Here is a 25,977-nt window from a genome sequence, read left to right as displayed (position 1 = left end):
GAGTAGGGACACTGATGTAATTAACCAAAAACCGGTGAAATTTCTAGGCGTCTATCTGGACTCCACACTTTCATGGACACGCCATATTGACGAGCTCTCCTCAAAACTGAACAGAACTGTGTTCTTACTCCGTAATTTACCAAACCATGTTTTTCCGGAAGTTACGCGCACTTCGGATTATTCCATGCCATAATGAATTATGGTATTTTAATATGGGGTCACTGCTCCTCTGTATCTAGAATCTTTAAAATACAAAGAAGAGTGGTTAGAATATTGGCTAACCTAGACTATCAATCTGATAGCAGGCAAGCCTTACCTTACCCTCACTTTACATATATACCTGTATGATTTATATGAAAAGTAATTGCCAAAAATTTAAATGCCACTCGGACTTTCACAATTATGATACGCGAAATGCATAATTACGTACCTACTTATTTACGACTTAAAAAAAGTCAGTACGGCCCTAATTTTTTAGCCATAAAATTTTTTATATGTTGCCCACCGCTCTCAAACATTGCAATGAAATGGAGTTTAAATCTAAAATTAAATCATATCTAATAAAAAAGGCTTTCTATTCACTAGAAGAATTTTTGACGAATAAATGTGATATAATGGAATAGTTTGTATAATTATTATGTTTGTTTGTAATTTACACTTGTGTAAACACCATGTGTAAAACATCAATAAATATTATTATTATTACTATTATTATTACTCTATTTTCTAGCTTCCTCAATAGCAAAAAACTTAGCAATAGTGTCGGATTTAGTATAGGCACACTATCGATTGCGCTATATCGGCAACTGTCACTTTAGGTACATCAAATATATTGCTAAATTTCTTTTGAATGTTCATTGATATTTATAATATATAGATATTCCTGTATTCCAGGATCCATACCGATTGACGGCTAAAGACACATTCATTTATTTGTGTGTTTCCTCTTTTTTATTGTGTTTACCGCATTTTTTCAAATGTATTTGTAAAAAGGTATTAATTTCAGTTTGACCGGCTGGCTGGCCGCAAATGGGGGCTCGTAGAATAACGCTTGTAGAACGACAAGGAGTATCGTCTAGCGGAGCCATGTAATTAACAACTTTAGGGACGAGATTACATGATGTGGGGTCGGCGGCACCTGGGCGCCATCCCCTAGCGTACGTGGGTTTACTAACGTGGTGATTTTTCAGTTTTTTTCCTTCTTTAGTTTCGGTCCGATTGTTCTCAAACTGGTGCCGTCGGAAAGACCTTATAAACGCGCACAACTCTGAATTTTTGTTAGGGGCGAAATTAACCACCCTTTGCAAGGCGTGCAACTTTGAGAGGTAGTTGACTTTCGGTTTCTCTTTCTCGTGTCTCGAGCTGTGAGAAGTGTCCCAAAAATTGAGTACTATTTTGTGAAGGCTTTTTAGCGAAATCGACCAAACTGCGAATTGTGGGGGAAGGAATGTGGTAGCACCCGCCACCCGGCAAAATCTTACTTATGGTGGAGTCAAAATTTCAAACGCGAATTGGGGATGAACGACACGTCGGAAGTGAGTACAAAGGAAATGCCAGGGCTGCTTTTGCTTTTGCGATATAGGCATTTCATTTCAGTCGATTTGGGGACGGTTTTTCATGTTTCAGTTAAACTCATTTGATAGACTTTGTGTGTAGGTTTGTTTCCGAACAAACTGTCAGGTAGAGTAAACGGTCACATCAAAGATCGGCAAGTACCTTTTATATTCAGTGTAATCTATTACATAAAATGCAATTTTCACTGTGCGTTTCTTAATTGACGCCGAACAAGCTCCTTACTTTTTATTATTTAACACAACACTCCACGTTATAAATAATAACGCGAACGTGAATGAAAAGTGGTAGCAATTCATTAAAATGCAAATAACTATGGCCAAACGAATAATGGCAACATAAATATTGTTCAAGCTTGACTTTTGGCAGATTCATAAATAACTGGAAATCAAAGATAAAACTCAACTTCAGCTACGAATTATTTTTATATATTACTTTGTATACCTAACGCTTTTTTCTCACAGGTATTTTCGCACGCTAAAGCGTACTTTAGCATTAGCGATAATGTATTTAACGGAGAACCTGTACACTTTTCGTACATGCCCGATTTAGTTCTTGATCATGCACGTAACGTTACTATTAAGCTTCATCACCGCATTGGACGTTTCCTAAAACTCCAGCTTTACTTCGCCGCTCAATGGATTTTGCTCAGTGAGATTTCGTTTCACTCCGGTAAGCAAGTTTAGCCCTTTTGCGTATCCTCAATTACCCCCATGATTTATAATTCCGTTAAAAAATTCGCATTTTTCAACAAGTTGTGCTCTTTAACCGAAATTAGTTTTTTATTGCGTTTAATAAAAAAAATGTTCGGTGTACATTTTTCATCCCAGCTGAATGCGCTCGACACCCCAAAATATTATACATAATCGAGCACTAAACTCGTTGATAAGTTTCTTTCTTTGTGATACCTATTCAGCAGCACAGCAGCAAGATCACGATCTCATTCCAGCAGTGGTGAGTGGAAATTTTACAGAATGGGAGGAAGACGTCGAGATTCCCGATACGGGTAGAGAATATCCACTGCAAAAAGACGAAGTGGAAGTTACATCTACCAAAACTGGCCGTAATACTGCCGGAGCACCCATAAAAACGGATTCGAACGAGGACTCGAAGCAATATATTGGTTTTGTTATTGGTGTACTCGCCGTAGTTATATTGATACTTACGGCAGCTATTGTTTTCATAGTCTACAGAAATCATAGACTGAAGCAAGTTACGGCGGAACCGAGCAATTTTAACGTGGAAAATCGAATGGACTGCGAACTGAAGGTAAGGCTAGAACATATTGTCATTTAATAAAAATGCGATGGGGGAGGGTTTTATATTCACAAACGTGATGAATGCGCTCGGAAAGTGTGCTTTTGTTACTTTTATTAAACAATCAGAATGCAAAATGTGAAGCTTTCGTATTATGAAGGTATTTAACTGGACAATCCGGTCATTTGCAAATTTCTATTGTGTAGTTTGATACGCAGATGAATTTAAAGTGGTCGACATCCACAAGTTAGGCTTGTTTAAATGGAACGCCATCTTTTTTAATTACTTTAATTGTTCATACCGTATTTATTAAGTCCAAAAAAGAGATATCGTAATCCATCGCGTTTACAAAGCTTTCGTTGGTAATTGTGGACATGCGATTAATTTAAAGCTTTCCATTTGCGTATTTAAATAAAGGCCACGTGATAACGAAGGGATGGCCTCCACTCTTCGGTCCGCCAAGGAAAGGGTTCCTTTATTGGGACGATTGGGTTTAAAGTCTCACTCAAAGAAAATGAGCACATTAGGATGAGAAGGGAGATTTATGAAAGCAAAATAGTACCATTGCGGTTAGTTATCGTAGAATAAAGTTTCGTAAAGGTAGTTTGAGAATTTGTTACGTGTATTTTTCCGTTAGCTTGTCATGTCGCGGAAGGTAAATTGCGATTATGCCACAAACCACTGGTAATATTTCAAAACTTGGTTCAACTAGGGTACACTAAAGCTAAAACTAGAGCGCGTCGGATTTTGTATGGAATATTGAGGAAAATTTATGTGTGAAGGTATTGCAAAGTAAATTGCATCACGTTTGTGAAAGAAAAATAAACAAATGTACCAAGCATGTTTATTTAATCAAACACTTTCGACGATTACAAACAACTAATAGACTTCCAGTTTCTGATATATAAACAATACAATTTTCCTCAATACATTTTCTAGTTACACTTAACTCTCACAGTTAATTTCCATGGAAACAAATTCACATGGGTTGTCTGCTAGACCAACATGAACAAATCTTTTTATACCATCCGCTTAATTTTCTTCTTTACCTATTAATGATCAATACCATTTCTGTTGAAATTTCCTTTAAATTTTTGTCCAGTTTTATTACCATGACTTGATAAAATTCTGGGCAGGCCTGCATTTTCATTTTCGTTGCTTTTTCCTATTGAAGCATGGTAAATATATTCACATAGGTACACAGTGACATCGCATGTATAAATATACTTGGAGTCTTTCTACTTTTCACTGATCTTAGTATTTAGTGCACTTTCACTTTCAAAAAATAAAAAGTGTACTTTTGCGCTCCTTATGTCTGTCTGTCAGAAAGGCTCCGGAACTACACCACTTACAGACTTGGTGGTATTGGTGTTATTCGATCAGAAATTAAAAATTATTTCATGTTTGCATTCTCGTTAAGGCATGAAATGTCAGTAAGGGCTATTAAAATCGAAAAAACAAGTTTTGCACTCTTCGCCTCTTGCTCACAAGCGGCTAAACGAATTTTTTTATCATTTGCAGGATTATTTTGTCGTTTCCCTCTGACCTTCCTAATTTGAAACTTAACTTGACTCGTACAACTTTACCCAAGTTTTCTGTTAAGTTTTATCGTCACATTCATTTTGAGTCACGTGTCATAGTCCCTATTTTTGTGCCCCATTTTATTTTTCCGCGTAAAATAGTTCACTTTCGTAACCTTTTTCCTTTTAGTATGATTTTTCCGTATTTGACCACTAGTGATCTTATCTTGATTGCCTTACCTTTCTTTGGTATATACATATTTGGTATATACAAGAAAATTTCATCCATTATTGTTAAGATTACTACCGTCAAAAACCGAAACGTTCGAAGCAGCGCAGCAGAGGAACCATAAACATCGAAGGTTCAGACGAAACTAAAGAATCTCTGGAAACGGAAAAATTGGAAAAACCGAAATTTGGACTTCTCATTTGCCTAGAAATAGTGCCTACTTTGATTTGATTTTCCTGCATTTTTTGCGTATTCGTCCTCCCATCGTATTTGTGGTCTTCCCCTTTCTCTTTTCCCCAACCATGGTCTCCAGTTTAGTGTTTGCGCATTCCATCTTTTGTCCAGAAGCCGCCGTATGTCCTCCCTGGTTGAATACTCTTGTTTTTTATATTGTGCAATGTTTTTTTTATTTTCCAGTGCATCTCGAAGTTTTCCGAATGCTGCTCAGATCAATTTGATTCTTTTTCCTATTTCTTGGTTTTCTTTGATAAGTTTTATTCTCTGTCTTCTTTGTGTTCTTATCTTTCGCCGTTTATTTTTATGATTAGATTCTCTCTGGTGTTTGTCATTATGTTTGTTTTATTTTTTTACCTGTCACCCATTTTTTTCTGATGCAACATGCATTTATTGTAATTCTGTTGAGCTCTTAGTAGACAAAATTATGTCATCCGCGTATTTTAGGCGATTCAATTAACTTCCGTTTATGTTTTTATGATTTTGTTTCCCATTCTAGTTTTTTGGGGCTCGGATAGTCATATTGGGCAACAAAATATGAAGCCATGAAGATTCGACCGAAAACCACGTTCCCAATAACATAGTTTTTCAGTCTGCAGTTACATCTAAAGAGGCGATATTCTTTAAATTTGGGCATTGTATTCCGGAGCACACAGAACCATAATAAGAACGATTAAGCATTGCCTTTATCATCATTGCGTGTCTTAAAATAAAGAAGGCAATTAGAATGTTTAAATGGAGCTTGTTTAATACACAAGTTACATAAAGGGCTACAAAGTAAGTCGCCTACAAAAACGAAATTCTCCCTTATGTTTCGCGAAAATGTAAATCAAATTGGTGTATCCAGAATGTAACAGCCATAAAGAGCAACGTCGTTATAACCGAGTGTTATAGATCTATATCCCACTTAGAAAAGAAAAATGGAGAGTCGATCATTCAATCACAAAAAAATATAAGTCGGTTATTTACGTTTATTGTAACACGCATCAGCCAGTAATATTATCAAACCCGTGAGCCATATTATTTCCGATAAAAAGAGAAAATGAAGAGCTCAAAGTTGGGAAAGACCAAAATGGTTTTAATACTGACATCAACGTAATCGGATTATCTTTGGAACGTTTGTTCTTAGTGATAAGTGTCAATTTCTATAATGATTAATCGATAGACCGAAAATGAAATGGTTTTCCTTATAGAATCCGTCATAAATGAAAAGAGCCCTTGTATATAATACGAAACTAAATTATTAACCGAGAGTGGGAGAGCGTGTATTATTTTCAATTTAGGGATTACATTATTAAGTGGTCGAGCTGTTTATAAATTTAAGCGATGGAAACTGAATAATTTAAAAGTATGTTTCACACGTAGTTAGTTTTTGACTCGTCCCAGCTGACGTTTCCCTCCACAATCCCGTTCATAACTATGCATTAGATTTACAGCGAACCCTATCAATCACTTTTATAATTTTAGATGGACATGAACGACGATGAAATTGATAAATCAATTGAGCGCGAGGAACCGATTCGTGCCAGTGCATACGGCGCCCACCTTAGTCCAATGTATACAGGTATTTCTCCAAAGCTCTTAAAGCTTTTGATGACCGCCTCGTTGCAGATGTTCCAGACATCGTCCGCAAAAACTGCAACTTAGAGGACTACGTGATCGCTCCACTAAATGCGAAATCGCCCTCGCTGAGGAGCCCTCAATCTTTGTTGAACTTCTTCCCTCAACCGCCTCCGATTCCTCCACCGCCCGAAATGTACTCGGCAAATCCAAAAATCTACCTACCCCTCGAAGGTCACAAACCAATTCCATCCGCGCCATTACTAACGCCCACATCTCAAAGGTCATCAGATAGCAGATCGAGTCGCCGCTTCATATTGCCCCAGAGCATGGAGAAGGACGATTTTTCGGCCGTACGCGAGGAGGACATCGACATTGTAGAGTTCCCGCGGGAGCAACTGCGTGTAATAGAAAAACTAGGCGACGGACTCTTCGGCGAGGTACACCTGTGCGAAGTGCAGTGGCATTTAAATAATGTGATTAACAGTGATTGTAAGTTCGTCATGATACAGTCCTTAAAGGACGACTCGTATCGAACGTCATTTAACAAAGAAGTGCGTGTACTGTCGAAACTTAAAGACCCTAATGTTGCTCAATTGTTAGGTGCATGCTTAGATTACGAACCCTACTTTTCAGTTAGAGAACATTCAGAATTGGGTGATTTATGTCAATTTCTACAGGACCATGTTGCTGAAACTGCAACACCGTTAGCGTCAGCTGCAAGTACACTGAGGTACGTAAGAAAATAATAAACGACCCAATTTGTTATTTGAAAATATATTATAGCTACGGGTGTCTTATCTACATGGCGACGCAAATTGCATCAGGCATGAAATATTTAGAGTCCATGAGATTTGTACACAAAGATCTGGCTACTAGGTAAGTCCTATAAGAATCCCATAATAAAAGGCATAATTTCCTTATTGCCGCTTTCAAATTAAATTTTGTATATTTATTAAAAGTTGCTGATGTAATAACTGACGCGAACAGCTTGCCTAAATATTCATTTGTGTTTATATTAACTTCTGTTTTTCGCGATTTCCTACCCTCTTGTGAATGAAGTTTTCAAAGTAATTAAGGAAATTAGTATTTAGATTTTATTTTTTAATGCGCGCAGTTGTATTTTTCGCAGCATTAACTTACTATTCTTACCCAACTTTTTCTTCAATTTGAATAAAATTATACCTACTAAATTTTGAGAGACGACTGACTTGAATGTTATTGACATTAATAATGCATATTGAACGAATCAAAAATCATCCGCGAGGGGAATGTTGTGATCCAACAACCACTTTAAATAATACTTTTCTCCTTTTTTTTTAAATCTTTCTAAATAATTAAAGTTTTTTTAATGACTACGCCTCTATCTGACCTCCTTACTTGCATATGCTTTCTAATATTGTTCTTTTGTTGTCCTTTAACCAAAATTTAGCCCTGATAAATGCAATTCCGAACATGAATTGTTCCACTTTGATGCGAAAAGAAATGTGAAACGGGGGGTGTAGTTCCACCCCCCGCGGATTTCATACCGTTTTGCACACCTAATTAGAATGAAATTCCATGTTACCAGGACAAATTTATTTTTATAATGAGCGCGATTATTTAAATCATGAGGCCTTTTGAGCAATTTTTTCATAATTCCCTGAACTGAGATTACTTCAACTAATAGTAGGGGAGCTAGCACGAAATCCACTGAACGAGAATGATCAAAATTTTAACCGATGGAGTTCCATTTTGCCCTATCAGAGTATGCTAAAATCGATCGTCTGCCGCCTCAGGTCATACGACTTAAGGCGCTGCGGGTACTTCTTGTGCTACCAATTCTGAAAGGTTGTTTTTCGAGAAAATAAGTTATACACCAAATGAAAACGTTGATAATAGCTCTTAAAAAAATATTTAAAAAAATCGCGCACATTTGATAACTCCGTAAAAAAACAATTCTTAGTCGGTTTTTCACGAACTTTCTACGGATATAACTAGGTTACCGTTGGAAGAATGAAGCTGATTTTTTTTACAGACTAATGATAGGTACAGCCAATGACTATGAGAGTGTTTCTTTTTTAAATTTTTTCTCTAATTATAAGATATCTTATAATGTTAAGATAATAAGATAATCTTGTAATTAGAGAACAAATTTAAAAACGAAACACCGTTAATTCATTAGTAGTACCTATCATCAGTCTGTAAAAAAAATCAGCATCATTCGTCCAACCGTAACCTAGTTATATCCGTAGAAAGTTCGTGAAAAACCGACTAAGAATTGTTTTTTTACGGAGTTATCAAATGTGCGCGATTTTTTTAAATATTTTTTTAAGAGCTATTATCAACGTTTTCATTTGGTGTATAACTTATTTTCTCGAAAAACAACCTTTCAGAATTGGTAGCACAAGAAGTACCCGCAGCGCCTTAAGTCGTATGACCTGAGGCGGCAGACGATCGATTTTAGCATACTCTGATAGGGCAAAATGGAACTCCATCGATTAAAATTTTGATCATTCTCGTTCAGTGGATTTCGTGTTAGCTCCCCTACTATAAATAAATGCAATTTTTATTAAAATCTCTCAAAACTAGAACCACAGATTTAAATCTGTGCTAGAACTTTTACGGAAAAGAGCTAGCCTCACATCCGTCCATGCCCATAGATGGTATAGATCAACATGGTTAGGCGGAGATAAAACATTCTTGAATGTCCCAAAGTCTGAATTATGCAAAGACATTTTTTAAGCATGAAAATAGATAAGGCGCGTATTTTCCTAAAATACATGTCAATCAAGAGGCTATAGTGAAAGTTAGAGGCTAGCGGTGTGAAATTTGTAATTGTTTTTTTAGTTCTATTTTGCCGTCTCCACTATGCGTAAATCCACCCCTGATGGCATATTTTGGCGTAAAATGTGATCCGAAATAATAATACATGATAGTAATAAATGGGCGTTTTTCAAAAGTAAACGAAAATAATTTCTTACTGCTGGACTAACCAGTTTTGAGCTAAAAGCGAAGTATAGCAAAAAATCTAAATGTGTAACGCACTTCACCTTCCAAGTCCTAGATAGGTAACGGAAGTAAATATTACTTTCCTTGTTCAGAAATATCATCCACACTTTTCGGGTCGTTTCCTGCTAAATAAACAAGGCGTAGGTATATAAAGGAATCGAAGGAGCTTATTATTGCCTGGCGTAAGGATAACTAACTTAATATAAACGTTCATCAATTAAGTTCTGTCAGCGTCAAGTGCTCCACTCCAACTATTTAATATAAATTACGTGTGTAATCAGAAAACGTTTATGTGGAACTGAAATTCAATTACGTTTGTTTTATTGGGGCAATTATAAATGGTTTCAAATGCAATCGTACCACAGTAAACTAAAATCGATAATGGGGTTGATTAGCGTTTTTTTCCTTCTTTTGTTTGCGTTCAAAAGCGCGTGAAAAGGGCATTTTTTACTGTCTTGCGTGGTAATGCATAATGGCATAACAATGTAAGGGCGCTAGAATGATTCAGAGTTTTTGAATAGAAAATACGTATCTTATGTTACATGGGAAGTTTATGTTGCCGGAAATTACACTTTAAATGTTGAAGTAGGTGACGCGCGTAAATGTAACCTTCTTCGTGTGATTTACTACGGGTGAGACTTCGGGCAGTATATGGGATCTGGATAGGCAAAAGTTCCTCTAGAAATTCCATATCTGCTGTTATGCTCTCGGTTATAAAGAAATTCATTACTATACTGTACGTAATAAAAGTCGTAGAAGGAAGGTTCTAAAAGAAATTTTGTTATGTCGTCAGAAACCACAATTGCATTATACCGAGCTTCCACTACTTTACAATTTTTACTGAGACTTATGGTACATGGAATAAAGGTATATTTATTTACATTGCAGTACCGAATATCCATGGTTCCTCTAAAGCTTTTAATCCTCAAAACACACAACACCAGAATATCTCAACAACCTTCCACGTAACATTTCATAGTACTACCATACCTAAGTTTGGTTCTGATCGATTAACATTTCTCATTTTTGTTTACGTTGGAACTCATTATTAAGTTGCGACAAATTTACTGCAAACTCACGGGGGGCTTCCCGGTCCGAGCTGGCGCGGACCTCTCCTAGACCTCGCCGAACATTCCGATTGGCGATTGGGGTTGAATGCGTCGTTGGAGATGACATCCTGGGGAGTTAAGATGGAGCTCATACTATTTGGGAAACGGTTACGCCGCCGCGTACACACATCCCGGCTCGGTCCTCTGACTAAGACCCTCAGCCATAAATCAGTAACGTCAATCTATGTCTCTTATTGCCCTCCCTGTGAACACATCTGCAGGTCAAGCTCCCCCCTGAACTTTTTTTTACCAATGAGGCCTTGATTTCTCGTATTGGGTCGACACCATGGCGAATCACCTTGTCTTTTTATCAAATAGGGGTTGCGTTGACATTTTCTTTCTCCTTATTTACGTTCTTAAATTTTGTTAATTGTAATAAAAATTCCATTCTAATTAAGTGAATCATGAAACAAACCATTTTTGCTAAAAGCGTCTACATTCTAATTGTGCATGGAAAGAGCAGCTATCATTACTCCAAAACTGGACTTGTATTGTTGTCCTGTTCTGTACAGTACGAGGAAATATTTATTATAATTTGCATGTTTGCGTGTTTTAAAATTGAAATCGATCCCTCGTGACATGTGAAGTCAAAATTAAGGTTTAATCAGATACCGGAGTTTAAAAAGACTTTGAGATTTCAATCAAAATTTGGAGGACATGGTGATAATATTGATAACTTCACAACAACAGAAAATTCTCAACTTGCAAGTTTCTTACGGTTTTTAGAAAGATTTAGGGCAAACCTTATAGGAAGAATTTTAACTCTTATTTCTCCTAAGATATGTCTAAAGGCGATTTCGAAGGACGTGTCTAAGATTTCTTTGTCAAAATTCTAACAAGATTTCAAAAATAATCCTAAGATTGATAAAGATATTTCTAAATTTCGAAGGTTCCCACAAACTTGGAAGAACGGCAAGATGATCTGTAGATAAATTCTTAACTACCTATCGGCCAAATTTTCTATTTTCCAGGAAAATTGTCCAATAGGCATTTTCACACGATTAGGGCACTGTGCGCGGGTGCAACGTCCTGTTGAAACCCACAGTTTCCAACTCCTGTTTTTTTTGTATGTGTCTATGTGCTGTACATCGTTGTATCCGTAATAAAAAGGGGGGTCTCTATAAAAAAAAATAAACTTGACGATTTTTCCGAAACGTAACGTTGTATTAAAAATCTCTCAATGGTGTCTTGTAGAGCTCAAATAGTGACAATCAGAAAGTCTTTTTATATTTTGCTTTGTATCTGTTCAAACAACATCAGAAAAAATAACAAAATGGGCAAATTTCGGAAGTCATCGAAATTATCTCGTATTCTTTACAGTTTACAGCATGATAATATAACTCATTAATTGGGCAACTTTTCCCTTCGTGTCTTCTATGGTTTCCGAGATCCCCATGATAGACATTTTTACCTTGGACACTGTGTATACTCACGACCTTTGAATTGCAATTCCAAAAATTAACATCTTGAAAGATTTAGTTTTAAGGCGGCTTTCTTTAAATGCTCAAAAACGGTTTATAAATTTCTTAAATGTGTGGAAAATATGCTTAACCGCTTTTAAGTGAAAGTAAATTAGGCACTACGATCTCTCATTTCAGAAGGTACAAAGCGAGTATAAGTTAAAATTGCAATTAGAGCTTTAAGAAAACCTACGTGACTATTCACACAGTGAAAGAACTATTTCAACGTCTTAATTTTTATTAGTTTAATTTGAAAGAAAAGCTCTCATTCGAAAATAATTGGATATTAAAAGTCAGGTCGCGATAGCTTCGCATTCGAGATTTTGCTAATCTTTGTTCTTATTGGAGATACCTAAACTACAGTCAACGAAAAATTATGTAGACCTTAGTTAGAGGCCTAAGAAAACATCTTTCGCATAGTTAACTTACGAATCTCGTAAAAAGAAAATCGCTGAAAAAGCTCTATTGATATTATACTAAAATTTGATGCAATTTGGTGAGGTACATAGTTTTCCTTTTTTGAGGTTTTATAGATCTGCAGCGGAGAAAGCACCGAAAGCGAAAACTTTTGATCTTTCATGCTCACAAATTGCTATTCAAATATTTTTCCCAAGATTTGGGATCCAGCTCATTGAAATCCGACGAACTGTTTTTTTTAGTACCTAAACTGGAGTCTACATACTTCTACAGCGACAGTAATCCTGAAGCGTTGTAACATTTTATTCTTTCCGCAGGAATTGCATAGTAGGAAAACAGTATAGGATAAAAGTCTCAGACTTGGGTTACGGGAGGACTTTGTATATCAACGACTACTGCATCATTGCTGAATCAAGACCGCTTCCGTTAAGGTGGATGGCGTGGGAAAGCATCTTGCTGGTAAGAATTATCTCACAACAATCTTCCACATTTCCCATTTTCCATCTAGGGCAAGTACACATCGAAAAGTGACGTGTGGTCCTTCGCCGTCACGCTCTGGGAAATTCTATCCTTCGCACGGGAGCAGCCCTTTGAAGAGTTCAACGACTCCAAGGTGCTGGAAAACGTAACCTGCTACTATCAAGATAATGGACGGCATGTAAGTTACGTATCTTCCCCATCATCGTTAACTTACCAGGTCTTACCCACGCAGATTTTATTAAGCGTCCCGATCAACTGCCCGAAGGAGATCTACGACCTGATGTGCGAGTGCTGGCAGAGGAACGAATCGGACAGGCCAACGTTCCGAGAGATACACCTCTTTTTGCAGAGGAAAAACTTGGGATACCATCCCGAATTGAACTGACGGTGGCTTTTCTTTCTACCAACGACAATAATGTAGAATATGTGATATAACTTTAATTTGCAATTCTAAATTTGTTTTTTACTTAAGTGTACCTTAACGGCGAACGCCCCTCTAGAAGCTACCTACAATCTTTCGAAATTATGTCCTGACAGCACACTTCTTTCAGTTAAGGTACGTAAGTGCCAGTCTGTGTGCCTTCTATCCTTGCTGCTAACTTGCTTCCTACAAGTGCATTAAATTAATACGCCTCTCGTCAGCTTCCGATTCCAAAAGTTAATAATGTAGATGTTAATCTTGTTATTGGTGTTGGATTGTAAACAATACTTTATCCATATAGAAGCCAATCATTTTCAAAGCTACGAATATCGTTAAATATATAATGTAAGAAAATGCTACTCGGCGCTTTCAATAAAATTTACGTAAAATTATGTACCAAGCAAATTATATACAAAGAAAGCAATCATATCGGTTAAATAAATCAAAACCTCTAATCTTTGTAAATATAACATTACACGTAAGGTATGTAATTTGTCTTTTGTACATTAACATTGTTATTATTCTTACTATGGACCAATTTAAAATAAAATCGTAAAAATCGTGTTCATTTATTCCATCCGACCCTAAACTCCTGTTTGTCGATTAACTGAAAAAGGATAATAATGATTATTAAAGGCTGCTTGCAAAGTGTAACCGTTAGAAAGTTGGAAGAGTAATGCTCGCTGTCAGTAAGGCTAACCGCAAATGAACAGCGAACCTCGTTCCCAAAAAAACATGAAGGAGAGTCAAATATACGCGCCCTTCTAACGTAAGGGTATTAAAAAATTCTCCTGGCTGGAATAATTAATGTATGTAAACGTGCGAGTGGATGTGATTTCAGGTAGGTCGAACTAGCTTTGCACGCAAAATGGGTATTGATTTAGGTTTTTGCTTGCGTTGAAATTAAATAGCAAACAGTTTTGCATGTAACGCAGATTAAATGCTAGCATTTCCTATTATTTATAACGTTATTAAATTAGAAATGAGGATGTGCGTGGAAACATAAACTTTCGCCCGGGGGAGCGTTCATAATTCTTTTCAAAAGTATCGATTTTAATTTCAAAATCCGTTGTGCACGATATTCACGTTATTAATTGTTACATGTCCAAGTTGTCACCGAAACCACGAGTTCCTAGGTGTCATGGTGAAATGGTTACCCCTTTCCACCCCTTCGTCAAGATCAACAATTCAACAACCACTAACTAATTAGGTCAATACAATGGAACATAACGAGAATTCCCTCACCCCTAATACCAGTTGCAATGTACCATAAAAATTGAAGGAGGCATTTTAGGTGACCGGTGCCACCTAAAAATAGTTTTCTTCTGTACCTGGGGCATTTCTCTCCTTTTCAGTCGAATTATTTGCTTGATGTTGGCGTATTGGGGAAATGTTCCTTGTTACCCTTGCGACAAATTAGCGACACCTTGGTTTACCAACTGAAAATGATTCTGCGCCAAAACACCCGCGTCAAAACAAAATCACCCGCACTTGAGGGGCTGCGGGAAACCCTAATCATAACTATAGTAATCTATCAAAATAAACAATATTCCTTTGGCACTAAATACAATACGAAAAAGCCTCTTAAATTTGTTATTATCGCGCTTGTTATAAAACTTCATTACGGACAGGTCTGTAACTAATGAAGAGCGTTAAAAAACTTTAATCTCCTCAAGATTTCTCAATATCAAATGTAAAATCCCGCCATTAGGGAAACTTAAAAAACTCGAGGTTATCTTAAACTTTAATCGGTACTCAAGCATTTTATCAAGAAATATCGAAAATATTCCTTTGGCCACAACACGGAAGGATTTTTTACATTAAAAAACACTAAGTAAAATATTTTTTGTGAGGTGTTTCGACGAGGGTTATGGATAGCCCCTCAACAATTTTAAAAATTCCTGAATCAAGTATTGTGGTGAATCTAATTTTAAGTGCTAAAGGAATATTTTAGACTCCTTCTGGTTGGAATTTTTGAGTTAGATTGGAATTTCAAATAGTACCTCAAGATTCAGAAAATTTCTCTAATAAGATTTTGGTTGGAAACCAACTATACATTGGAATTCTGCTTACAGTTCTCTTTCTCACTCTCTTCTCAATCTGGAGAATCTAATTTAACAATTTACAAAACAATGTCAACATTATTAATTTTATTATCTATTTATTTATTGTTCTTCTCATGTTCTGGGCACTCAACAGGCTGTGACCCGCATAATGCTTTTTCGAGGTGCCCCTGCAGAAGGTAGTTGTTCTATACTACTCCGGTATTTACCTTACGAATTAGGAAAACTGCAGAAAAACCTAATTTGGAGTAGCCGGCAGAATGCTCGAAACTGATCTAAAGAAATTCCTATCTCTGTCACAGATGAAGAATTCACCTCAACGCAGGTTCGAACACCCGACCTCCCGGCTATGTAGCCCAACGTTCTACCATTGAGCCACACAGGCGGTATTATCTGTCCGTTTGTGTCGTCACGTGTTGTATATGTACCGAGATGAAGAAAATCGAATGCCGGGCTGTTCCTTACAAAACACGGAAAACCTCCAAAAATTATTCTTGAAGATATGTTGGCTGTATACGGGGATGATTTCCCTTCTAATTCAACTATTTCCGAGTGATCAATATTGACCCGTTAGGGTGCCCTGTTAACGTTATCACTTCAGATGTAGTTGAAAAACAGTCTTTGATACTGGAGGATGCACAACTAAAGAAGCCACAATTAACAGATTCACTAAGAGTTTCAGAAACCACCGTTAGGTATGGATAAAAACATTTTTTGGCAGAGCACCTATTTATTACATTCCTTTCCGAACTTCTTTATTAAATAATAGAGCTTCGCTCTGCCAAGTTGACGTAGAAAAAATCGTATTACCTCGCGAAATCTGGAAGACAATATTTGGTATTAATTAAACCATGTAAATGTAAAACAAATCACAAGTTTCCAGACTTTGCATACTCTCGTTTAACTAAAATGCACGCAAAGGATAAATGTGATTTTTTTTGTTAAAAAGGACCTTCAAGACGCCTCTCGCAACGAAAACGCGACGCGAAACAAAGACGGCGGTAAGTATTAGAAAAATGTTGTCATAGTCCTTTCGTTTATAGTTTCAATATCGCGATATTCCCTGCCATAAAAAGCAGAAGTTAGAAATGGCCAGAGCTTCCGAGACTTCTGGAACAGGTAAACCGTAAAATGTCAAAATGGTGATGGAAATCGGGTGGTATGACATTCCGTTAAAAGCATTTCCGGATCAGCGACCGATTTTAACGTTGTGAATGGAACAGCCCGTCGATATGACTGCTATTCAATTTCCTCAAATATAAATTTTGTTATGTCATGTAGAAATTGATAGGCTGTTGCTTGATATACAGGTGTGCACTATGTAATAAAAATTAATATTTATTGGTATATGGCGCCTTGGAAAATCTAATTGCGTTTTAGTTTTCCGAGGCGGCATCAATTTTCACGTTAGCTTTCTCGGTTCGCTTGAAGACAATAAACGATAATAGCGTTTAACAACTAAGGCAATTTTGGTGAAATGTAAACCAGGAAATAGCACTTTGCAAGTATTTAACTATAAAACGCGATAAGATCAGGCTAACATGGCAGAATGATCCTGTTATTATGCGGAATCTTAAACCTTGTAACACAAAGCGTGCACTTTAATGTATTTACTGGCGAATTTGCTGAAATAACTATTTAATTGTCTCAGGGCATAAATTCGGCAGATTTTACACGCACGTGTAAGCGAAATTTGAGCAAACGCGAGGGATTCTTAAAGCGTCTAACCGCATTACTTACATGGATTCTGAAAGTTAAAATCTGTTGTATTCCCCAACATGGCTTTACAATTCACGACACATTATGGAATTGCAGAGTTCGAAGTAGTCGGAAGGAAGTTATACCTCACAATAACATTTGTCAGGTTCTGGAATGGAATTATCCTGCTCCCAGAGAACGGCGACAAATTCGATTATGTGGGTCTAAAGTGCTTAACCCTTAGAACATCTTCCTAAAATACAATTGCTACATTCTCATTCTCCGCGTTTTCTTAATTTTTTCGTTAAATCATAATTTAAAAATCTTTAAAGGAAAAATGGAACGCCCCTCGCGATGATTAACTGTGCCAAGACATGATAACTGTACATCTGAAATTGATGGCGATGTAGTTTTCAGGTCATCACCGTGTTCGTAAATATTAAAGCAGCTTTGTCACGGACGTTTTTCTATATATTTATAAGATGACTTCCTTTTGGTTCCTTTCAGCCAGTGCACCATTCTTTTCTGAGCGCATTATTCTAAAGGGGAATTGTGGCTAACAAACGAAAAAGTGCAATTCATTTAAATCGGGACTCACGAAATTACCTCTTGCATTTTCTTTCATAATTGATTAACAGTGGCAGGGCAGATTACAAACTAATTTTGGGAAATAAACTTTCATAGCAAAAACGAACAGAAATTTACAATGGCTGGAATTCAATGAGATCAGTTTACGGAACTATAACTTCTGAACTTAGTTGGGAAACTATGAGCTTATATGAAATACTGGCGATTGCAGAAATTGTGATACAATGTGCAGTGGACGATAAAGGGTACACTTTAACCATACCATCTTGTGCATACAGTGGCATGTTTCAAATCTGACTGACGTTATGAAACGTCTTATTTTTCGGGTTACGACGTGCATTCACAAAGAATCAAGCCTTGTAGGTGTTCGAAAAGTAAAAGTTTACCTTACATAGATGCAAAAAAATATATAGTAATTATTTTCAATTAAAGAATTAATTCTCCTTTTCTCCGATTAGTCTGTTTTACATTACCATTTAAAAAAAATTAAAATTGTCCTGCAGGAAAACTTCACACTGCCCTGAGATTGAATTGAATTAATAGTTTAAATGCAATTAGACTTAAAGGGCGTTAGTCTTTGTGTTTTCCTATAATCGCTTCGCCAATTTAAAGAAAATAGTGTATTTGACGCTAAGCCTAATGATGGGGAGGTAACCCCCCGAAATCGATAGCTAAAGAAAAATATAAAAACACTTCAGCCTTGTTCTCTTTTTTATACTCAATACTGATAGACTGATATGGAGACATACATCTTTTGGAAACTCTGCTACAATTATCGGTGGTGTAAAAGTTGAGCTAGACTGCATTTTCGGGTCACCTCCAGGATGATATTCCAATGAAGTGAAAGCCCCTCCTCCGCGATGCTTACGATCTTCGATACTACCACCTGCATCCATGAAAATTGTAGACGATGATCGTCTCAAGCAATGACCTGTGAATGCAGCTGGATCTTCCCAAACCCAAATAAGGAGCAATTAGTTTTGGTATATCTCCAATTTTGTTACTACACACGGATTGTTTTGTGCATTAGGAGTTCCGATAGTTTAAACACAGTCGACCTTCCACCGTGGGTGACCAAACAGCGGCGTATTTTAGATAAATATTCAATAAATATGGACAAGAAACCAATTTCGAAAGAAAATTCAACTTTTTTTTTTTTTTTTGGAACTGTTTGAAATTATGAATTCTACAGGCGACATTCTATAAGAAATGTGTTTTCCGGGTCGATCTGAGACAATTTTTTTTCGGGGCTCAAAAAAAGGCAGTGTATAACCTTCCTTTTTTACCAAAAATCGACTACACCAAAATTTCTCGGGAAAACACTTTTTCTTATTCATTTTGGTGCGTAGAATCCAAAACAATTCGTACTTTTTCGATCAGACTTCTCAATCAAAAGTTATAGACTAGAAACCAATTTCGAAAGAAAATTCAAAGGGCTGTAACTGTTGAACTAGTAGCCCAATCTTGGAACTGTTTGAAATTCTACAGGCCCCATTCTATAAGAAAATTTTTTTTCCGGGTCGATCTGAGACAATTTTTTTTCGGGGCTCAAAAAAAGGCAGTGTATAACCTTCCTTTTTACCAAAAATCGACTACACCAAAATTTCTCGGGAAAACACTTTTTCTTATTAATTTGGGTGCGTAGAATCCAAATCAATTCGTACTTTTTCGATCAGACTTCTCAATCAAAGGTTATAGACTAGAAACCAATTTCAAAAAAAAATTTTTCTTATTAATTTGGGTGCGTAGAATCCAAATCAATTCGTACTTTTTCGATCAGACTTCTCAATCAAAGGTTATAGACTAGAAACCAATTTCAAAAAAAAATTCAAAGGGCTGTAACTTTTGAACTAGTGGCCCAATCTTGGAACTGTTTGAAATTATGGATTCTACAGGCCACATTCTATAAGAAAATTTTTTTTTCGGGTCGATCTGAGACAATTTTTGTTTCGGGGCTCAAAAAAAGGCAGTGTATAACCTTCCTTTTTTACCAAAAATCGACTACACCAAAATTTCTCGGGAAAACACTTTTTCTAATTAATTTGGGTGCGTAGAATCCAAATCAATTCGTACTTTTTCGATCAGACTTCTCAATCAAAAGTTATAGACTAGAAACCANAGTCTGATCGAAAAAGTACGAATTGTTTTGGATTCTACTCACCAAAATTAATAAGAAAAAGTGTTTTCCCGAGAAATTTTGGTGTAGTCGATTTTTGGTAAAAAAGGAAGGTTATACACTGCCTTTTTTTGAGCACCGAAAAAAAATTGTCTCAGATCGACTCGGAAAAAAAATTTTTTATAGAATGTGGCCTTAGAATCCATAATTTCAAACAGTTCCAAGATTGGGCTACTAGTTCAAAAGTTACAGCCCTTTGAATTTTCTTTCGAAATTGGTTCTAGTCTATAACTTTTGATTGAGAAGTCTGATCGAAAAAGTACGAATTGTTTTGGATTCTACGCACCAAAATTAATAAGAAAAAGTGTTTTCCCGAAAAATTTTGGTGCAGTCGATTTTTGGTAAAAAAGGAAGGCCTTTTTTGAAGGCCCGAAAAAAAAATTGTCTCAGATCGACCCAGAAAAAAAGTTTTCTTATAGAATGTGGCCTGTAGAATCCATAACTTCAAACAGTTCCAAGATTGGGCTACTAGTTCAAAAGTTACAGCCCTTTGAATTTTCTTTCGAAATTGGTTTCTAGTCTATAACTTTTGATTGAGAAGTCTGATCGAAAAACTACGAATTGTTTTGGATTCTACGCACCAAAATTAATAAGAAAAAGTGTTTTCCCGAGAAATTTTGGTGCAGTCGATTTTTGGTAAAAAAGGAAGGTTATACATGCCTTTTTTTGAGGCTCGAAAAAAAAATTGTCTCAGATCGACCCGGAAAAAAAATTTTCTTATAGAATGTGGCCTGTAGAATCCATAATTTCAAACAGTTCCAAGAGTGGGCTACTAGTTCAAAAGTTACAGCCCTTTGAATTTTCTTTCGAAATTGGTTTCTAGTCTATAACTTTTGATTGAGAAGTCTGATCGAAAAAGTACGAACTGTTTTGGATTCTACGCACCAAAATTAATAAGAAAAAGTGTTTTCCCGAGAAATTTTGGTGCAGTCGATTTTTGGTAAAAAAGGAAGGTTATACACTGCCTTTTTCGAAGGCCCGAAAAAAAATTTTCTCAGATCGACCCAGAAAAAAATTTTTCTTATAGAATGTGGCCTGTAGAATCCATAATTTCAAACAGTTCCAAGATTGGGCTACTAGTTCAAAAGTTACAGCCCTTTGAATTTTTTTTTGAAATTGGTTTCTAGTCTATAACTTTTGATTGAGAAGTCTGATCGAAAAAGTACGAATTGTTTTGGATTCTACGTACAAAAATTAATAAGAAAAAGTGTTTTCCCGAGAAATTTTGGTGCAGACGATGTTCGGTAAAAAAGGAAGGTTATAATACACTGCCTTTTTTGAGCCCCGAAAAAAAAATTGTCTCAGATCGATCCGAAAAAAAATTTTCTGATAGAATGTGGCCTGTAGAATCCATAATTTCAAACAGTTCCAAGATTGGGCTACTAGTTCAAAAGTTACAGCCCTTTGAATTTTTCTTCGAAATTGGTTATTATCGCTTGCAAATTGGTCAAACCCTAATATAGAGAACTAATTGGCGGCAGATTTTTTTGTGGTACTCGGGTTGGGGGTTAACCTCATGCTTTCACCTACGTTTTTAATACAGCCTTGCAGTACGATTTTTTTATTAGATGCGTTAATTACCTACTGCAACACAAAGCCGATCCGAAACTACAAGATTTGAGAGACTTCTCGCTGATACCTTATCCCGCGGTCGGCAAAACTCGTCCGCGCTGTAGTCGCTGTTGGCCGCCGTTGGGAATAACGTGGCGCTGTACGGGCCTGGTGTTCCGCAGACCACGCAGTTGCGTATCGCTGTAAGTTGTTCGGGTCGTGGAACTACGGTTGACTCTTTGCTCTAGGCTCAGAAGGGTAGTCATGGCGTTCTTCTGTTGCTTTCACCATGTTAATATCGTGACGGAGGCCGAGCTGGCGCCCCTGTTGCTTTCGGCGCGGAGGGGGGGGGCACACTGATTGCGTGCAGATGCTGCTGCGTTAGGACGCGCAGGTCGCCATGTGCGATGACATACACAAAATGAGCTCGATCATTACAGAGCGCAAAAGCGCCATCTACATTCTCTCGGGGTACTTCTGGATATCACGGAGGACAAGAACGTGGTCTACTTACCCGATCGGAAAGTGCTCGTTTTACATTTGAATTGTGCAATAAGAAAAAGCACTCCAGAAGTGTTGTCTATTTGAGGGGTTGTTTCTATTGCCCTATCAAGTACACTGAGTAGTGGTAAATGTCGTTTATTTCGGATAAACCCATAGCTTCAATTATAATTTAGATTTAAAACAATAACTTGATTATATAGTAACACAACCATAAAAGTCCCAAACATAAAACTGTTACTAAAGCGAAATGATAAATTTGTAGCTTCCGGTATCGTTTTTCCCCTTCCGGTATGGTTTCCAAAGGGTCCTTGAGAATGTACACGCGAGCGCCTTCTGCCCCGGAGTAGAAGTACTGGTTCCAATCGAAGTTGCTCAAATCAAAGAAGAACTTTTCCTTGTCCGTATCATTCAATTGCCGATATAGCTCTTGAGTGTTCTGGTCGGAAAACGTCCATTCCCTTGTCGAAAAGTACGAGATGGCATTCATGACCTTATCGATTTTTCTAGCGCCATCCACAGGCCGGTAATTTAAATGGGAAAATCCGGGAATCGCGGAGGACGGCTGTCGTCCAAGGCAAAGCATGACAAAGTCGGCGAGATGCGCCGGTATGTGGTGAAAAAGAATGTTGAGGAGCATGTACGTGTAGTAATTCTCTGCGAAGAAACAACAAGGGTACCACACCAGGTATTTCGTTGGTACTCTTTTTAAATGGGCATCTATCCTCATCGAAAAATTTCCTGTAATATAATTGGTTGATATAAAGTGTAAGCGTACAGAAACTCACTCCAAGTGATGGGGGCATGGGGAGTAATTACGAAGTTAAATATTGGAGGTCGATTATCGAAGTTGCCGACGACTTCCCGGTTCTTTCTGTAAGAAATTTAAGGGTGAATGGTCGTTCGTGTCCGCGAAGACTTACTTCTCTCCGACGTACCAGGCGGCGGCAATCGCATTGTTAATGCAGTAGTCTGCCGGCACCATGTCGGCCAAACAGTCGATTTTAATACGAGCTACACGGATTAGACCCAAACAAATGCCGACAACTAATCCAACTATCCCGTACATGTTATCGGTCCATCCCAGTAACGGCTCCCTTGCCGTTGGCAGTACTAAAAATTAAAAAAATAGAAGCCTTTAGAAATTAACAACCACACGAGTTTGTAGAATTTCAAACCGCTTTAACGTTCGATGAACTTAAAGTCTAAAGAGTCCGGACAGTTTTATGATTTCTTTCAAAATAAGCCGATACAGCCCGGTTTACTTTTCATTCTTCACATTTGCGCAAAAAGCACCTTCTCCAATAAACTTAACGTCGTTATTACCGACGATACTCTAAATTCCATCTACGCCGTCATAACTGATTAAAACACCTGCAACGCTTATCGCGCACGTGGCATTGTTTGTTGGAAAAGCAATTAATTCTGGTCCGATAACAACTTTTTAGCAACACCAGACCATATAAAGGTTTAAATGTTTCCTAAGTTGTAAATTGAATTAAATCAATTCAACAATAATTAACGACTAAATTTACAATAAAAAACTAACATTAAAATAACAAGAAAAATTTCAAAAATGTTCGTTTCCAAACCAATTCACATACCTATGGAAGGCCGAACTATGGCAACCGATAATCTGTCACTGAAACTCTGCACGACCTCCTCGGCGACGGCTTTCGTAAACGAGTACGTGTTCGGCCAACTTTCCAGAAGTCTGCAATGGCTCGGTGGAAAATGTACGGTGGGCTCAAGCTTAACTTACGTTGGTGTGATTTTGTCGAGGAATTCTTCGCTGCAGCTGCCAACTAGCGTTATTAGTTTCTCCCCGGTAATCGGAGTTTCGTAGAACTCTTCGCCTATGCTACTTCGGACGCAATGGGAGTAGGCCGTTGACATGTAAACAAAAGATTTGAGATTGGGCATCTCCGTGGCGAGCCTCAGAAGATCTCGCGTCGCCCTGACGTTGATGTAGGTGGCCGTTCGAATAGTCTGATCGAATCTGACGGTTGCCGCAAAGTGCAGGACGCAATTCACTTTTGCCCTCAGCATAATTCGATCATCCTCGCTCAGCCCAAGATTAGGTTGAACACAATCGCCGTGGATGAGTACCACTTTACTCAAAAAATCGGGCTGCTCCTTTTTTAGTTGATCGAATATCTGGAACAGCAGCTCAAAGCAAAGTGGTCGACCACAGGTTGTACGTACCACATTCTCGAACAGCTCCACGAATCGGTCCTCGACCGCTTTTCCTTTCTTCACGCGGACCAACACGTAGAGCTTCTTCAGGTCGCCGCAGGAACGCAGCAGCTTCTCCATCGCCAGTTTTCCCATTAGGCCGGTCGCACCGGTCAAGAAAACGTTAGCGCCCGCAAAAAACTCTTCGATTCCAGGATGATCCATTTTCGACGCACCGAATTGGAACGAAATGCGTGTCCCACCGAAACCGTTACCTTTTAAATTGGACCGATCATGGACAAAATTTGACCTTTACGCATTTACATATAAACCACGCACGCTGACTTGCCTAATTCCTTATTGACTTTGAACTCTTCGTTCTAAATATAAATGAATCATACAATAGCTATTTGGTGTTACAGTGAAAATGAGTGTTTAGCTATTGTAGCTTTTGTTTTAAAAAACCAACGCTGCTAGAACGGTAGAAGATTTAAATATACATTTAACATTTCCATATTCCAGTATTAACGATACATTTAAGACTTGTTTCAAAAATACTTGCTATTCATCCACGCCAACAACCCCTTATTTTATTTATATTAGGTTTTAGCATTTAAATTTTGCAGGTATCCAACTTCTTTTGCTTCCGCAACAAGCCACTGAATGCGCGGCGTATTATCTCCTTCAAACGTAGTCCGTTCTCCGACCAGAACACTCAAGAGCTATATCGACATCTGAATGACCAGGACAAGAAAAAGTTCTTCTTTGATTTGAGCAACTTCGATTGGAACCAGTACTTTTATTCCGGGACAGAAGGCGCTCGCGTGTACATTGTTAAGGACCCTTTGGAAACCATACCGGAAGGGGAAAAACGATACCGGAAGCTACAAATTTATCATTTAGCTTTAGTAACAGTTTTATGTTTGGGACTTTTACGGTTGTGTTATTTTATAATCAAGTTACTGCTTTAAGTAAGTACTCAATTTTTGATGAACATGTAATCCTAAGCATTAGGCACTTATCCGTAATAAAAGTCATTTCATACTAATTATCTATTACACTTGAAAAGGGCAGGTGTGAATGAAAACAACCTCACAAGTAAATAACACACCTCTGGTTGAATAGTTGAATTAATATTAATTTAATTTAATAAGGATTGCCGGAAGCGTGAGTACAGCAGGTCGTTAATGGCCGTTTCGCCAACTGGATTTTCATCAGCACTCTAATCCTAACCTCACTTATACTTTAACCTAACCTTCACCTCCTCGCACACTATATTCTCCTGCTACCAGATTTTTGATCCAATCTAACTAGCACTCTAACCTAACCTCACTCATATGTTAATCTAACCTTCACCTCCTCGCACATTATATTCTCCTGATACCAGATTTCTGACCTAACCTAACTAGCACTCTAACCTAACCTCACTCATACTATAACCTAACCTACACCTCCTCGCACATTATATTCTCCTGCTACCAGATGTTTGATCTAACCCAACTAGCACTCTAACCTAACCTCACTCATACTTAACCTAACCTTCACCTCCTCGCACATTATATTCTCCTGATACAAGATTTTGATCTAACCTAACTAGCACTCTAACCTAACCTCACTCATACTATAACCTAACCTACACCTCCTCGCACATTATATTCTCCTGCTACCAGATGTTTGATCTAACCCAACTAGCACTCTAATCTAACCTCACTCATACGTTAACCTAACCTTCACCTCCTCGCACATTATATTCTCCTGATACCCGATTTTTGATCTAACCTAACTAGCACTCTAACCTAACCTCACTCATACTTAACCTAACCTTCACCTCCTCGCACATTATATTCTCCTGATACCCGATTTTTGATCTAACCCAACTAGCACTCTAACCTAACCTCACTCATACTATAACCTAACCTACACCTCCTCGCACATTATATTCTCCTGATACAAGATTTTTGATCTAACCCAACTA

The 25,977-nt window shown here is 37.5% G+C and overlaps 2 protein-coding genes and 1 long non-coding RNA gene across 5 annotated transcripts; 2 read left to right on the top strand and 1 right to left on the bottom strand.

Moving 5' to 3' along the window:
* Nucleotides 1–659: 659 nt before the first annotated feature.
* LOC116182065 (discoidin domain-containing receptor 2-like) lies at nucleotides 660–13,813 on the top strand. 3 transcript variants are annotated; one of them, XM_031502565.1, is made up of 8 exons: nucleotides 660–2,244; nucleotides 2,525–2,841; nucleotides 6,280–6,376; nucleotides 6,424–7,105; nucleotides 7,159–7,251; nucleotides 12,667–12,808; nucleotides 12,858–13,007; nucleotides 13,062–13,813. In XM_031502565.1, the coding sequence occupies exons 1-8, from the start codon at nucleotides 2,112–2,114 to the stop codon at nucleotides 13,212–13,214; spliced, it is 1,767 nt and encodes a 588-aa protein (XP_031358425.1). In that variant the 5' UTR covers nucleotides 660–2,111; the 3' UTR covers nucleotides 13,215–13,813. The 3 variants fall into 3 exon arrangements, with proteins under 3 accessions (XP_031358425.1, XP_031358424.1, XP_031358423.1); XM_031502564.1 differs by having other exon boundaries at nucleotides 2,492–2,841; XM_031502563.1 differs by having other exon boundaries at nucleotides 661–2,244; nucleotides 2,489–2,841.
* An 8,136-nt stretch (nucleotides 13,814–21,949) lies between these two features.
* LOC116182058 (fatty acyl-CoA reductase wat-like) lies at nucleotides 21,950–24,313 on the bottom strand. Its single transcript, XM_031502556.1, has 6 exons — nucleotides 24,033–24,313; nucleotides 23,590–23,984; nucleotides 23,432–23,541; nucleotides 22,751–22,940; nucleotides 22,616–22,701; nucleotides 21,950–22,568 (listed from the first exon to the last, which is right to left on the bottom strand). The coding sequence occupies exons 1-6, from the start codon at nucleotides 24,225–24,227 to the stop codon at nucleotides 22,006–22,008; spliced, it is 1,539 nt and encodes a 512-aa protein (XP_031358416.1). The 5' UTR covers nucleotides 24,228–24,313; the 3' UTR covers nucleotides 21,950–22,005.
* A 33-nt stretch (nucleotides 24,314–24,346) lies between these two features.
* LOC116182059 lies at nucleotides 24,347–25,050 on the top strand. The gene is made up of 2 exons (XR_004147404.1): nucleotides 24,347–24,483; nucleotides 24,629–25,050. It is a non-coding gene; the product is annotated as an uncharacterized LOC116182059 (long non-coding RNA).
* The last annotated feature ends 927 nt before the right edge of the window (nucleotides 25,051–25,977 follow it).

Source organism: Photinus pyralis, unplaced genomic scaffold (assembly GCF_008802855.1).
Source record: "Photinus pyralis isolate 1611_PpyrPB1 unplaced genomic scaffold, Ppyr1.3 Ppyr1.4_unclustered_Scaffold337, whole genome shotgun sequence".
NCBI lineage: Eukaryota > Metazoa > Arthropoda > Insecta > Coleoptera > Lampyridae > Photinus > Photinus pyralis.
This window is presented reverse-complemented; position numbering and strand designations above follow the sequence as displayed.

Coding starts and splice junctions, on each gene's coding strand:
- LOC116182058 (XM_031502556.1), bottom strand. CDS start 24,227: ATGGATCATCCTGGAATCGAAGAGTTTTTTGCGGGCGCTAACGTTTTC. Junction 23,985..24,032: donor TGGAGCTGTTCGAGAATGTG/GTACGTACAACC, acceptor CTGCTGTTCCAG/ATATTCGATCAACTAAAAAA. Junction 22,569..22,615: donor CCATGCCCCCATCACTTGGA/GTGAGTTTCTGT, acceptor ATTATATTACAG/GAAATTTTTCGATGAGGATA.
- LOC116182065 (XM_031502563.1), top strand. CDS start 2,112: ATGCCCGATTTAGTTCTTGATCATGCACGTAACGTTACTATTAAGCTT. Junction 7,106..7,158: donor TCAGCTGCAAGTACACTGAG/GTACGTAAGAAA, acceptor AATATATTATAG/CTACGGGTGTCTTATCTACA. Junction 13,008..13,061: donor ATCAAGATAATGGACGGCAT/GTAAGTTACGTA, acceptor TTACCCACGCAG/ATTTTATTAAGCGTCCCGAT.